Genomic DNA, 15,467 nt, shown 5'->3' on the forward strand with positions numbered 1-15,467 from the left:
CAATTGGTCCAGTAGTGAGAATCTTTGTCTTCTTGACATTGAGCCTCAATCCATATTGGAGGCTACAGTCCTTGACCCGCTGCAGCAAGCGCTTCAGGTCCTTCTCGGTTTCAGCAACCAGGGTTGTGTCATCTGTATATCGTAGATTGTTGATAGATCTTCCACCAATCTTGACCCCACATTTCTCCTCATAGAGTCCAGCCTCACGGATAATCAGTTCTGCATACAGGTTGAAAAGGTATGGAGACAGGACACATCCCTGGTGTATGCCCTAACCCATCAAATAATAATACAACCCTATGACTACTTCCCCTGCCCTTCCACACCCATTTGTTCCTCCCTCCCCTTCCCTTAGATCCTCATACTTGTTTTACTAGTTATCTGTATATATTTCTGAAATAATGGTCTTATATGGTATTTGTCCTTATATGACTGAGTTATTTCACATAGCATAATGCTCTCCAGTCCATCTCAAGTTAGATAGTAGTTTTCTAAATCATTGCTCCTCCTTGCTGCATATTATTCCCTAAAATGAATGTACCATAATTTCTCAATTCTTTCATTTGTGATTGGTCCTTTGGGCTGTTTGAATGATCTTGTGATAAGTGAATAATGCTGCTATGAACACTGGTGTACAAATTTCCATTTGTGTCTGATTTCTAATTTGGGAGGAGTATATTCCATGTAGCTGTGTCATATGGAATTTCTATTTTCAGCTTTTTGAGGAAATACCAAACTGCCTTCTAGAGTGGTTGTACCATTTTGAAATCCCACCAACAATATATAAGAGTTTCTATTTTTTTTTAATAGGTGATAATGATTTAACTCTTTTACTTTTTGCTATTAGTTTCATTGTATTAATTCCAATTTAAAAATAAATTAATCTATTTAATATAGGGAAGTAACATTTTGTCAGTACTAAAAAAAAAAGTTTCTAACTCTTCATGTTCTCTCCAACATTTATTGCTTGCTGTCCTGTTAAATTTCGCCACTGCTACAGGGGTGTGATGGCATCTCCTTTTGGTTTTGATTTGCATCTCTCTTATTGCCAGTGATTTTGAGCATTTCATTTTGTATCTTAATCTGTGAAAGTTCTTTACATGTCTTTTGTTCATTTTGTAATTGAGTTATCAGTCTTTGTATGTTAGAGACTTTGTAGGATTATGTAACCTTTTAAAAGATATCCTTGTCTGAAATTGTATTGCCAAATGTTTGTGGAGTTTTGTTTTGTTTTCCCAGACAATTGGTTTTCTTTTCACTCTGTTGAGAAAAAGTTTTTGATGTGCACAGGGATTTAATCTTTAGAAGGTTCCATTCACCAATTTTATCTACTCCTAGTTCTGTATTTCTGGCTGTATTTGTCAGCCTTTTTATACCCTGAGTTAGGTCTTCTAAGCTTGGTCCTGCTTTGTCTCTTACAATCTTTATGGTTTGGGGCTTTACCTCTAGGTCTCTGATTCACATTGAGTCAATTTTTGTGTATGGTGTGAGATGTGGATCTTGCTTCAGCTTTCTACATGTAGTAGTCCAATTTTGCCAGGACCATTTGTTGAAGAAGTTATTATTTCTTCATTTGATAGGTTTTGTTTCCTTGTCAAATATCAGTTAACCATAAATAGATAGATGGGTTCTCAATTCTATTCCATTGGTCTATATGTCTGTCATTGTATAGTACAATGTTATTTTGGTTATTACTTACCTAGTAGGTTTTCAGATCAATGAATGATCCTCCTTTGTTCTTATTTTTCATAAGCGCTTTACTTATTTGAGGTCTCTTTCCTCCTCAAATAAACTTGCCAGTCGCCTTTTCTGTCTCTTTGAAAAATGAGTTTGGTATTTGTATTGGGATTTTGTTAAACATGTAGATTGCTTTTGGTAAAATTGTCATTTTTAATATATTGTCATTTTAATATATGAGTCTTCCTATCCATGAACAGGATTTTTTTTTCGGTTTTTATTGTGTCTCGCAGAAGTGTATTGTACTTTTCTTTGTAAAGGTCTTTTGCATATCCAGATAGGTTTTTTTCTTAAATAACTCAGTTTGGCTATTTTAAGTGATACTACATTCTCAATTCATTATCTGTGTTTTCTTTGATACTGTAGAGGAATCCCACTGGGTTTTTTTTTACTGATCTTGTATAGTGTCACTTGTTGGAGGCGAGGATGATGAAGATTCATCTCACATACTTCGGGCATGTTGCTAGGAGGAGTTATTCCTTGGAGAAGGACAGAACGACATGATGCTGCTTAGGTTGGAGGATTGGCAAAGGAGAGGAAGATCCTTGATCAGGTGGATTGACACAATGACTACTGTAGTGGGCTTTTATATGTCGGGAAATGTAAGGATGGCAAAGTATAGAAGAGGATTCCAATCTTTTGTTCATAGGGTTACTATAAGTTGTAATTGACCAGACAGCACTTAACAACAACAACAGTAAACAACTACATCTTGCTACTCCATTAAATTGGTGCAAGCAGGAGTGGCATCTGCTTTTGAAATAGCTTGCCTCTGGAAACTCTATGAATTTAGAGACACCATGAAAGTACAAGTGTTCAGGTCGTTTATTCATAGGGTCACAATGTGTTGTCGACACTATGGCACTTAACAACAACAACAACTCTAACAGTTTTTGTTTTTTGGGTTTTTTTGTTTGGTTGGTTTTGGTTTAGTCCTTGGAGTATTCTGTGTATACTACCATGTAATCTGCATTAGGGACAGTTTCACCATCTCTTTTCTGACCTGGATGCCTTTTATTTCCTTATCTTGTCTTATTGCCCTAGCAAGTACTTTCAATACAATATTGAAAAGGAGTTGTTATGGTGAACATCCTTTGGATATATGCTTTTACTGCTTACAGTACTCAATTAAGTCATCATCAGCCTACACTGTGTAAATAATCAAAGTGGGAACTGTGAAAATGTATTTCTTAGCTTTTTTAATCTTTAAATAACTTTTATTAATATTTTTATTAACACTTTTATTTCTATGACTCATCTAAGTTTATTTATCCTTATAGACTATAACCAAGTTGAAGAAGCATAATATTTTACATAATAATCTGGGCATTTTCTTCTGGTTTTCATTTTAAATTCTTTTGATCAAATTGACTCAGTATAAATTACTAATTTCCATAATCTTCTAATACACTATATCACATCAAGGCCATGCTTGGGAAATTTTTACTCTAATATTAAATATGTATATGAATATTTTCTTTCCAAGTTTTCTTTCAAACTTGTAATTGAAAGTAAATATCAAAATGCAGATTTAGAATCCTTAAGACTCAAACTGAATTCCATCTCAAATCTCTTTATGGCTCAACTAAGTTAGGTTATAGGTTTAGGCTGTAATGACTAAAGTCATAATCAATCATATTTTTTTCTTATTTACCATCACTGAAATTGCTGTCAGAGACAATATATTGTATGATCTAATTCTATTCTATAGAACCAAGTTTCACTAACTGTGCAAAGAACACCTATTTCCCATCAGAGTTGATTTACTTTCTCACTCTTTTTCCTGTTGACTATGATCAAATCATTGGTGACTCTGCATTGAGTTTCCAAGGCTGTAAATTACACTGGAAAGATTAATCTATACTATTGGCTTTAGGAGTGTGCTACTCAAGCATCAAGACACTTTGTAACAGACTACAAAGGAATGCAAAGATAATCTTGGAAGTATTTTGATCTTCAACTTGAAGTACCACATATACTACAAGAGAATTTCCTTATGTACTAAAAATTACAATGAGTATACTCAACAAAGTACATTCAAGATTTAAGCTGAATATTTAGAATATTCACCTAAATATTTCAAGAATTTAAAATAAATGAAAATGGTTTCTTAGGTAAGTATGAGAGCCTCATTATATTGTTGGACTATTTCTTCTTTACTTTCATGCTCTCTTGCACATCACCTGAGAGAAGAGCAGAGGTGATGTTCATTATTCTAACTTAGCTCTTTAAGTTATCATTGTTGTTATCATCATGTCAGAACAGACTCATACACAGCTGACCCTCCAGCAGATTCTCAGAGGCAGTAAATGTCATGGAGATTGCACATCTTTCTCTCTCAAAGCAGCTGATCGATCAAAGAGTATACCTTTCCATTGGCACTATATTCCTTACCAGTAAATTATTAAGAAATTAGAAACATAAACTTTTCCATTTTTATGACCTTTGAGTAATTACAAAATAATTGGAAATGAAAGAGTTGAACAAGATTAATTATATTTGAAGTATTTTCTAAATTATTTGGAACCTGAATGGAGCACTTTTTAAAAATAAGTATGCTTTAATAGATCTTTTGAGTAATGTTTACAAATTTATTAAAATCACTTATAAACTATAAAAAAAAATAAGCTATCTTTCAACTAATTTTTCTCATTCTTGCAAAAAATTATATAATCTTTGAGGAAAAGAAATCCAAATTAATTCAGAAACAGTTCAGAAACAACTATATAATTTACCAAGTTTGCACAGACTCAGAATAATTTCATTATGATTTACTAAAATATTGTCAAAATGTGAAAATTATACAAAAATAAATAATTTTTATACAGTTAATTCTCACCAGTCATAAAATCCTGTTGGCATTTGAAATAAAGTTTTATCCTTGGCATTATGTAAATTTTTTGTCACTTATGGCAATACATGATCTTCATATATTGCTCTTATAAAACTTTAAGAGAATTCCTTTTAGAGTGTCATATTATGAAGCACAACTAAAATACAAACATCATTTAGTTACACTCTCACCACAGAGTACTCATGGACTATTTACTTACAGCAAATAATTTTGTTTTGCTTCATTATAATATACTTATAAGGGCTATTTGAATTCAATAATTACAGAATATAAATTAATTTACCCAGACATCGTGTCTCAGTTCCACTCCAGAGTCCATTTGCTAAGCATTCTCTGACATGAGAACCCACAAGCGTATAACCTGTGTTACATGTAAATATGGCCGTGGCTCCATAAACGGTCAATGTTCCAATCTTGTTACCATTTGGAGGAAAAGACAGACTTCCACATGAAATAACTAAAAGAGGAAACACAGTGATAAAAATAATATTATTTCAGATCTTTGGATTATTTTCATCATGTTTAAAAATAATAAAACCTTCACTCCTGAGTTTCATTTAAGAACATGTAACACAGGGTAGCTCTGGTGGCCTAATGACAAGAAACTCTGCTGCAATCCTGAAGGCATGTGGTTCTAATCCACCAGATGCTTCACTGGAAAAGGAGGGACAACCTCCTCCTGTACCAGTCAGATCTGATTAGACAGTACACACAAACAAAAAATAATAAAAATAATAGGAAAAGAAGAAACACATAACAGAAATGTCTAAAGAAGGCTGCACAAATCAATAATCAGGAAAACTTAAGTTCCCTTCCATTATTCCCTAAAAATTAAAATTTAAAAAATTTTCATAGAGTAGATAATATAATAGTTTCTGTCAAGAATTAATAGCTCTCCTCTCACAGATAGCCAATAAAGCTTTCTTAAGATTATGTATCCAAACAATATACAAACATGTATACATAAATAAAACCAATTGGCCATTTAGTTCCCTATTTACCAATTAAAAAATAATCTCTAATTTAAAAAAAAAATTCTACATAAACTTTCATGGGATTAAGAAATATTTTCTTCCTATAATCAAACAGGTGTTTAAAGTAATGTGTTATCAAAACCTAAGACTTCTGATTTTGATAAAGTCACTAAATTTTGGTCTCATCTATTTAATTACATACATGCTGGTATAAATAATTTCATTAAAATATTGAGTGTATCAGGTTGTATATTTCTGAAATATAGAAAAATAAAGATAAAATTATACCTTTAGTGATTATATACTAGTTATTCACAGGATGACCATATGACCCAAGAATACACATATGCCCGTATAATTATTAATAACCTTGACTTTCTGTCATTAAGCTGCTATAGTTTGGAAGATAAATTTTATTATCGTCCTTTTTATAGAACATATGACACTGTCTAAATCTCTGCGTATCAAATTCATAAATCTCTTCAAATAAAATTAAAGGATCTCATCAGAGGAAAAAAAATCAACTCATTGAGTCCAGTGATCATTAGAGGCTTTAAATGTGTTTTAAACAGGTGAAAATTAAAGTGTTAGAAAGTTATTCTGAGCTGAGTGCTAAAGTGTTCTTTTAACACTAAATGAATTATTATGTGTAAAATGCTTAGGGCAAAGCTGGCAAGTAGCTAAAAATTACTGAATCCTTATTAATATTAAAGAGATAAGAGGCACTAAAACACAGTGATTAAGAACATAGATTCTGACCTCAGGCTACTTGGATTCAATCCTGACTATACTAGTTACTGGCTCAGTGATGCTGGCCAACTATCTAAAACTGTTAAGATAGAAAATAGGAAGATACACTTCTTATTCATCTTTTAAGAGTTTCTGATGATGAGAATCATTGGTATTCAATTCCTCAAACCTGTTCTTAAGATGATTCTTACATTCAACTGAGATAGATTCAAGGTCATCTTTTGGTTCTTGTGGACTAGTTTTAATTTTCTTCAGCTTCTATTTATACTTGCAGATCAGAAGTTGATGATCTGTTCCTCAATTGGTATTTCATCTGGTTTTAACTTCTGATAATGTCCTTCTCAAATTATTCCTTCTGTAAGTGTAGTAAATCTGATTCCTGTACAGTCCATCAAGTGACGTCCATGTATAAAGTCACCACTTATTTTTTTATGATTTATGAATAAATCATTGAGTGCCCATTGCAAACTTGATAATGCTACTTCCAGCCTCATTTTTTTCACTAAGTCTATACTCTGACTACCATTCCTTTTTCATTTTTCCAAACTTTTGAATTCCAGTCAACAATGATGACTAACACATTTCAATTTCATAGTTAGTCAACTTCAAATTGTAAAACCTGATAGAAACCTACAATCTTTTCATCATTGGTTTTAGCTGTTCATGCATATGTTGAATAATAGTGGTATTAACAAGTCTTCTTTATATGCCTTTGAATAGTATCTTATCACTCACAGCTTTGTACATCAGGACAGATCATGTAAGTCCTTTTTAACTATGAAAGCAAGACCATTCTTAAACAGTTTTTAATTCCCAGTATAATAGATTATATGATTCTTTCAATCAAAATAGCCCATGCTAGTCAATCTCCATTCACTGATGCCTAGAACTGTGAAAGGCAAGCAGAGATATCATCCATGAAGACATCAAAGATCATTAAAAAGAAGGGGGGGAATAAAAATCCAAAATTAATGTAGAAGAGATCATGAAAATTGCATTAGAACATCAAGAAACCAAAACAAAAGAAAAAAGACGTTGGAGTAAAAAATCTCTATAGCAGATTTCAAAGGGAAGCTCAAAAAGATAAAGCAATATATTATAAATAAATTTGCAAAGATCTGGAGTCAGAAAATAAAAATGAATAACTATTGGCATTCCCTCAAGCTGAAAGAACTGAAAAATAAATTTAAGCCTAAAGTTGCATTACAGACAGAAGCTATGGGCAAGATCTTGAAGGACACAGGAAGCATCAAAAGAATATGAAAGAATACACAGAACCACTTTACCAAACCATTAGATGGAATTGAAACATGCCAGGAACTACAAAATTAACAAGAGCAAATGGCTATGAAGGATAAAATTCAAGCTGCACTGGTGGCAATGGTAACCAAATTAGAATCCAGGAACTGATGGAATACATTAGCATGTTTCAACTAACAGATGCATCCTTGGATGTGCTCAACAGTTTATGCCAGGAAATTTGGAGGACAGCAGCTTGGCTGACTGACTGGAAGAGATCCATATTTTCCTCATTCCCAAGAAAGGTTATCTGACACAATGTGGAAATTATCAAATACCATTAATATTACATGCAATAAAATAATTTTTAAAACTATCAAAAATGACTAGAATATTAACATGGAACTGCCAGAAGTTCAAGTTGGATTTATAAGAGATCATGGTACCATGGATATCATTGGGGGTGTCAGATGTATTCTGCTGAGAGCAGAGAATACATGAAGAATCCACATCAGTGTTTTATTTACCATGCAAAGACATTTAACCTTGTGACTCATAACAAATTATGGATAGGATTGAGAAGAATGGGAAATCTTTATCTAGATTAAGAAACTATTTTCTGAATAGCAAGGGAACACTAGATTTAAAATCAATAGCAGCGTGTGTGAGGGTTGTATCTTTCCTCCATACCTATTCAATCTGTGTGCTGAGCAAATAAGTCATGAAGTGGCCTCTATGAAGGGAAAAGTGCTTTTATAATTTGTTCTGCTAAGATTAATAGCAGCCTATTTATGATAAGCCTCTTATCAATGTAATCCCAAATGCTTAAGGCACTATATAAACCCATAATTTCTATTAACAGCTCCATCTGTGGCAAGAAACTCTGCTACATTTCTGAAGGCCTTTGGTTCAAGGCCACCGGCTGCTCTGCTGGACAAGGATGGATAATCTCTTCCTGTGAGATTAACTGTGTTTGAAAACCTGCTGGGATGTCAGCTATAGGTAGGTTCCAACTCTACGATACACAGCAAAAACAACAAACTGTTGAATTGGACAGATCTATTATAAGGAGTCTTTCCAAAATCCTGAAGAGTAATGATCTAAGTTGGAAGACTAAGTTGAATCTAATGCAAGTCAAGCCATAGTTTTCTCAATCACCAGCTATAAATCAGAGAGAGGACAATGAATAAAGAAAACAGAAAAGAATTATTGCCTTTGAGTTGTGGTGCTGGAGAAGAGAGATGAATATCCCATGGATTAACAAAATAACAAAAAGATAATGCCTTTGGGAAAGTGCAGCCAGAGTACTCTTTGGAGGTAAAGATGGTGAAACTTTATCACTCATACTTTGGACATGTAGGTAGTCAAGGCTAGTCCTTAGAAAAGGACATAACTCTTGGGAGGATGGAGGGCCAGTGAAATAAAGGAAGAACACGAACAAGATGGACTCACATAGTGACTTGAGTAAAGGGCTCTAATATGTTAGAGTTGATGAGGATGCTATAGGATAAGATACGGTTCAGGCTGACTGTTTATACAGTCGTTATGAGTCATACTCAACTCATCATACCTAACAACAACAGTGATGAGGATGGCTCAGAATAGGACAGGCTTCTAGTTTGCTGCTTACAGGGTCATTTTGAGTCATACTTGACTGGATGGCATTAAACACCAATAACAACAGAATAGGGTTGTGACATAGGCTGTGAAGAAGACCAATGAGATTATACGTAAAGCATTTAAACAATGTCTTTTTTTGAGTTTAAACAATGTCTTAAGCAGGGTTCATTAGGTATTAACTAATGTTGAAGTAATACTTCAAGAACTCATTTGCAGATAGAAACAGTAGCAGGCAAATCTTTACTAATTCTAGTGAAGAAAAAAAAATTCATTAGCCATCTAGAAGAACAATTTAAATTAAATAAATTTCCTCCTGAAATATGAGAATGCACATTACATTAACAATGGACAGCCCAAACAAGGCTGTATGGAGAAAATCACAAGTCCATCCTAGAGTTGCTGTTGTGTGCCATCAAGTTAAAAACCCATCACTAACCTTTCAGCAGATTTTCAAAGACAAGAGTAATACTGAAAGAGATTGTCTATCTTTCTTCTGTGGAGCAGGTGGTAGATTTGAACCACATGCCTTCAGGATTGCAGCACAGGTTCCTACCACTATGCCAACAGAGTGAGAGGATTTAGCATCAAAAAGTTGCAGCTGCTGCTGCAAGAGCTTCTGCAACTTATTAGTTTCTGTGATAATTATATAGAGACACACATTATGCATTTAGTAATATTGTAAAAAAATGTTTGCATTACCAAATGTCAATGGATTTACACAGGACTTGGATTTTCAGTTTGTTATGGACTTTTTATTAATCCGTTCTTCAAACATGGTATAAATTTCACCTCAAACTATGATATTTAAATATCTATTTTTAGCCATTTGAGATAATTGGATATTTTAGTGTTCAGAAATATGTGAAATAACAATGATCTCTGAACAAATTTCCACTTGGATATCTTTGCACACCTCTTACAGTAAACCAGAGGGACATTTTGATTTTGCATCTGTTTCAGTTTTATCAGGGAGTGTTAAATAAATGTCCTAAAAAAATAAATGTCCTGATGACAGCTATACTTTGAATTTGTCCTCAAATAAGGTTTACTAACTTATAAGCAAAAACTTGTGGAGCAAAATTTTAGCTCTTCAATAGCTGGTAATGGAATGTCAGACCAAGAGGGTATTTTTGGATAAATCCAGTACATTAATGACGATAGAGACATCAATTTGGAAAACTTCACCTAATTGAAAGGGAAAACTCCCTATAACTAAAAATAACCTTTGTCAAAATCAAAGAAAAAACCTTATTTCTATGTCCTTTTCGCCTCTCAAGTTTTCAAGAACGAATCTTTAAATTTTTCTTTTTTCTTCTCCTACAAGTGGAGTTCTACATCCACTTTGAAGTGCCTTCTTTGAACTCTTACAGCAGTTGGCTGCATTCAGCGCACTTTTTTTTTTTCACAGAACAGATGGAAGGCTTCCAGAATGTCCACTCAGCTCTGCCACTAACTTGCTAAGAGTGTATGTTTTCCACTAAGACTGGGAATTACAAGCCATTTTCATCTTTTCTCACAATGCAGTTTCTCTTTTTTAACTTTAAAGTTATATTCATATTGAATTCCTGCACTTAAAAAAATTCAGTGACATATATTTTCTACTATCTGAAAGGTTAAAACATGTAAAAGTATTAACAATTTTTTAAAATGTACTTTTATTCATTATAAAATATGGAGAATTTGTAATTATGATAAAAAATTTAAAAATATCACTCTCTTCATTGCTATCCAGTCTGAACAATGCAGGTGTCTGAGACTCTAGATTGCATGGGAGGAGATTGCCTGTATTTCTCCACAGAGCACTTGATGAATTGCAAGTGCCAGAAACATGGCCTTTGGGTATGCAAGCAACTATGTTGTCCTTGAGTCCAAACCAAGGCATTGTAGGCCTTCTAGCAAGTTGAGAGGCTGTTAATTTACAAGGGAAGGTTGTCTATCTTTCTCCCTTTGAGACAAACTTACAGAGAGGTCTGTCCTTTGAGTTAGCAGCACATATCCTATATACTATACCTCTAAACCTTTCAAACTCTCACTACAATTCTGGAAAATACTTTAAAATAGTTTCTAGCAGATGGAATGGGGGGAGGAAACAAATGAGGAAACAAATAAAATGAAACTAATGAGAAGTGAACAAAAAAGTATGTTATATAAAGTATATGTGAAAAAGCAAGGCTGTATATTATGAAAACAGAAGCCTCAGAGGACACCTGATATATTTTATCAAATATATATACACCATGTTGTGCAGCACAGAGACAGGAAAAATTGTTTGATGAGGTACAAAGAGACAGAGTTAATCCTCTGTCTCTTTGCCAATGGAAGCTGAATTCTACAAGAGGCTTGATTACAAATGGGTGAAAATGATTAAATATGAAATCAGATGTCTTTTGGGGTATTGAGCTGTCACCAGAATTATTTTATGTGGGCTGTAGAAAATTCAAATTTAGTTCAATCCTGGTGATAACCAATATTGATTTTCTACAATATACCTAGAAAAGATAGGTGGTAGAAAACATTTCTATTAATATAGATTCAATTATCCATACAGATATAACCCTAATAACAAATAAAAGGTCATCAAAGACCAACTTGCCTATTTCACACTTTCAGCTTGGTCAAATATGAGAGTAGCCTTCAATTAGCAATTTAAATGCATTGTCAGAATCTAGGTAATGTTCTTTCTATAGCTATAAAATGACCATATAGTTCTCTGTGGCTTTGTATTTGTTATGTACAGATATTTTATTTTTAAAAATAAGTCAAATATAATAAGCAAAACAAATAGTATATGAGCAAATTATATGTCAAATGGCATAAGTTAAAAGGGAAAAATATAATGTTCTCATTTTTGCCATTTGTCTTTTTTTTAAAATTTAGGTTGTTTATTTTTCATTTCAATGAACATCTGCAGAGATTTTGGGATTCCATTCATTCATTGTTGCACCCTTCTCCCCGCACAAATCCCTCCCCCCTCCCCCTCATTTGCTCTTCTCCTTGAAAAGCAAAAGAAAAACTCCCTCATTGGTACACAATCCCCCCCCCCCTCCCCAAACCCCACCCCCTACCCCAAATGTAATCCACTCTACAACCCTCATTGCATACTCCTATGATAAAAATAATGCCCTAAAATATAATACTTTTATACTTCCCTCAATATTGCTTTTTAATTTTATGTTACTCTTTCTTAAAGGTAGTTATGATGCTCAATCTCCTCAAAAGAGCAAGATCACCTAATCGCAATTTAAGGTGCGTTTCCTGTCCTCTTCACTTTGAATATTTGAGGTCCCTGTCTTCTTCACCTTAAATATTTGAGACCCTCTCTTAGGACAGGGAACTCACTAAGGTGTGAATAAGGAAAAATCTTTTGAAAAATAATTTCAGCTTTTAATTTATGAAATCAGTAACATAACTGATTTTATATTTGTTACATATATATGCTTAGTAAATGATAACAAGTAAGTTCTTCATTAGAATTAAAAAGAAAGTATTTTTGGGTACAAGAAAATTTTGTTTGGGTTTTAATTAGCTGACCTTGAGGTAATTTAAAAAATTATATCATCTAGTGGGACTGACTTGATCAAGTGACTGTGGAAATGAACTTGGTCTTTCTTGATGACATAAGATTTAAAGAGTTATGGTGTGGAAAAGAAAAGAAAAGAACATGGTAAGGAAGATAAAGTGACTTCAGGTGACAGAGAAAAGTTTCCTATAGAAATTGACAAAAAACCAGGGACTCCAGTTAGACACTCCTTAAAAACAAATTCTGTTAACATTCAGTGAGCTTTTATGTGAATTTTCCCTAGATTTGCCTACAGATAAGGTCCTGTATGGTCTGCTTTAATTTAAAGCATGTGAGATGCTAATTAGAGAACCTTGATAGCTGTAGATAACAGGAGTTATTAGCTAACACTTAGTTTATGCCACTAAGCATATGGTAATATTTTAATCAGACATTGAAAATCAGTAGACATCTTCAATAATACTAAAACTATAAAGTCCCTAAGGGAGATAATCCTAGGAAATTCTGCTTTTGAAAAAATTGAGATATTTTTCAGATGAAGAATTAGACTTTAACTTTTTAAAATTTTATTTTAGTGTGTGTGTGTGTGTGTAATCAAATCAGATCTGACTGGTACAGGAGGAGATTCTGCCTTCTTCTCCAGGAGAGCATCTATTGGATTGGAACCGTGCACCTCTGGGATTGCAGTGGAACTTCTTGCCACTAGGCCACCAGAGAGCCCGTTAGTCTTTAATTTTTAAGTTAAATTGCTGAAAAGGTTTCTCAGTTTTATATCCAAATTCTACAAGTCATCTAAAAAGGACAAAACAGGAGTGGAAGGTGGAGGAGTGGGGTGGAGTTGGAGGTTACAGTGAAAGAATTTATAGGTTCCTAAAATTTTAACCCCATAATTTGAAAACATTAACTACTATAATGGCCAATATCAATTTTAGTTTAAAAATAAATTAAAAATATTTGGTAAGTTTTTCTATTAATGAGAAAAAATATAAATAAAAGCTCAATAAAGCTAGAAAATACATGGAACATAACAATATAAAACAAATAGAAAACTTAAGATATAAATATATGTCTCAAGATGTTTTATACATGCAAAACAGTGAATTAGTCATGTTATATTCAGACCAAATTTAGTATGAGTACAACAGCTTAATTGATATTAAATTTGAATCAGAAAAGCAGGCAAGACAAAAATTCAGAGACACTGAGGCAGAACTGCCAGGTCAATAGAACTGTCTAGCTTATTCCACAGAGGTAAATGGGTGCCATGTGCAAGGGTAAGAAAAAAATTGGTTTTTGCTGTTTTGTTTTCTTTTTAAAGTTCCTTACACAAACACTATTAAGTGTAAATTCTTCTTGAGTAGTAGTTTTAGTATGTACAAAGACTGTGACAGCAAAAATATACACGTAGTGAGATTCTCTTCCAGATAGAGAAGTTACCTACCAGTTTCTGTGTATATCTTGGAGTTAGTAATATATGATATACAAAACTAGACTTGTATCTGCACAAACTCTATATAAATATAACAGAAACAAGAATTTATTATGTCTATATATATAAAAATAAAGTTATGTTTCTGCTTGACAATAACAAAGTATCAATTAAAAAAATATATTGACTGAACAGCCTAGAGCCAGAAGTAAGGAAAAGGTAAGTGCCTTTTAATTCTCTCTTAATTTTTTGTGTTACCTTAAGATAACTTGAGTCTCTAAGTTGCAAAGCTGAGATTCATGAGTTAATAAATATGAACATGATAGTGTTTGATGGTGGGGAAGGAGATATATTTACCAAATGAAAGGAATATAACACAAGAAATTCACTCCAAATTCAGTGACCTTATAATTAGTCATTCAAACCAGGTCACATTTAGAAAATAAGGGAATAGTAATAGCTCTAGTAAACAAATTTCAGTTATACCTGTCCTGGGGAAACAGTGTGCATGTCACCAGGACTATGAAGATTATGGGATTTAGCTCAATCTGTGATTATTTAACATTTTCTTCTATTATAAATGAAGTTAAAATTATTATAAAAAAGGCATTAATTATTTTGTCTTCCACCCCTTTAAAATTCTGCTTTGTACTTACTGTTTACTTGAGAAATTTTACGCTGATCTAAATATTTGTTTCTAGGCATGGTAATTTACTGTGAACAATTAAGTATGATTGAATATTAATTATGTCTGAATCAAATTGTGCTCTGGACAATACTTCTGTTGTACTTTCGTATATGTTAATCTTTAGGCTGAAGCTCACACAAATGCTGAACCAAATTATCTTTTACCTCAGGGAGTAATAAACTCTCATTTCAAGATATTCACTTAAGAACACAATATCTTTTTTAGAAATACTATTTCCCAAGATTCTAATTAGAACTTTTCAATATGCATGTAGAAAATAAGAACCATCTTTTTAAACACAGCTACACATAAACATGTATCAGTAGGTCTATATAAATGTAGGGAAGGCTCTTTGCCTAGTAGTAAAGGCTGTGCTAAAAACCCAAAGTCACATGACTTAAATCCACTATCTGTTCCACAGGAGAAAATGAGTAATCTTCTCCCATGCAGTTTACAATTCTCTGAAACCCACTGAAGCATCATCTATGAATTGATTTTTGTTCGACAGTACATGATAACTATATCTATACATCAATATATCGATATCTATCATCTATCTATTTATATCTATCTCTATTGTTGATTGTCTTTGAGTCAAGCATGACTCATAGTGACCCTATGAACAAAAGGCCTGAAGCCCCTCATATATATATATA

General features: G+C 33.1%; 1 protein-coding gene across 1 annotated transcript in view; it reads right to left on the reverse strand.

Annotated features, from left to right (window-relative positions):
- The window catches only part of CSMD1 (CUB and Sushi multiple domains 1), a 2,584,888-nt gene that overhangs the window by 166,488 nt on the left and 2,402,933 nt on the right, over positions 1-15,467 (reverse strand). The window contains exon 50 of the mRNA XM_006895025.1: positions 4,875-5,048. Coding sequence (XP_006895087.1) covers positions 4,875-5,048 — 174 coding nt within the window. The remainder of the gene's footprint in view (positions 1-4,874; positions 5,049-15,467) is intronic.

This window comes from Elephantulus edwardii, unplaced genomic scaffold (assembly GCF_000299155.1).
Source record: "Elephantulus edwardii isolate Elephantulus edwardi_28Jun2011 unplaced genomic scaffold, EleEdw1.0 scaffold00154, whole genome shotgun sequence".
NCBI classification, from domain to species: Eukaryota; Metazoa; Chordata; class Mammalia; order Macroscelidea; family Macroscelididae; genus Elephantulus; species Elephantulus edwardii.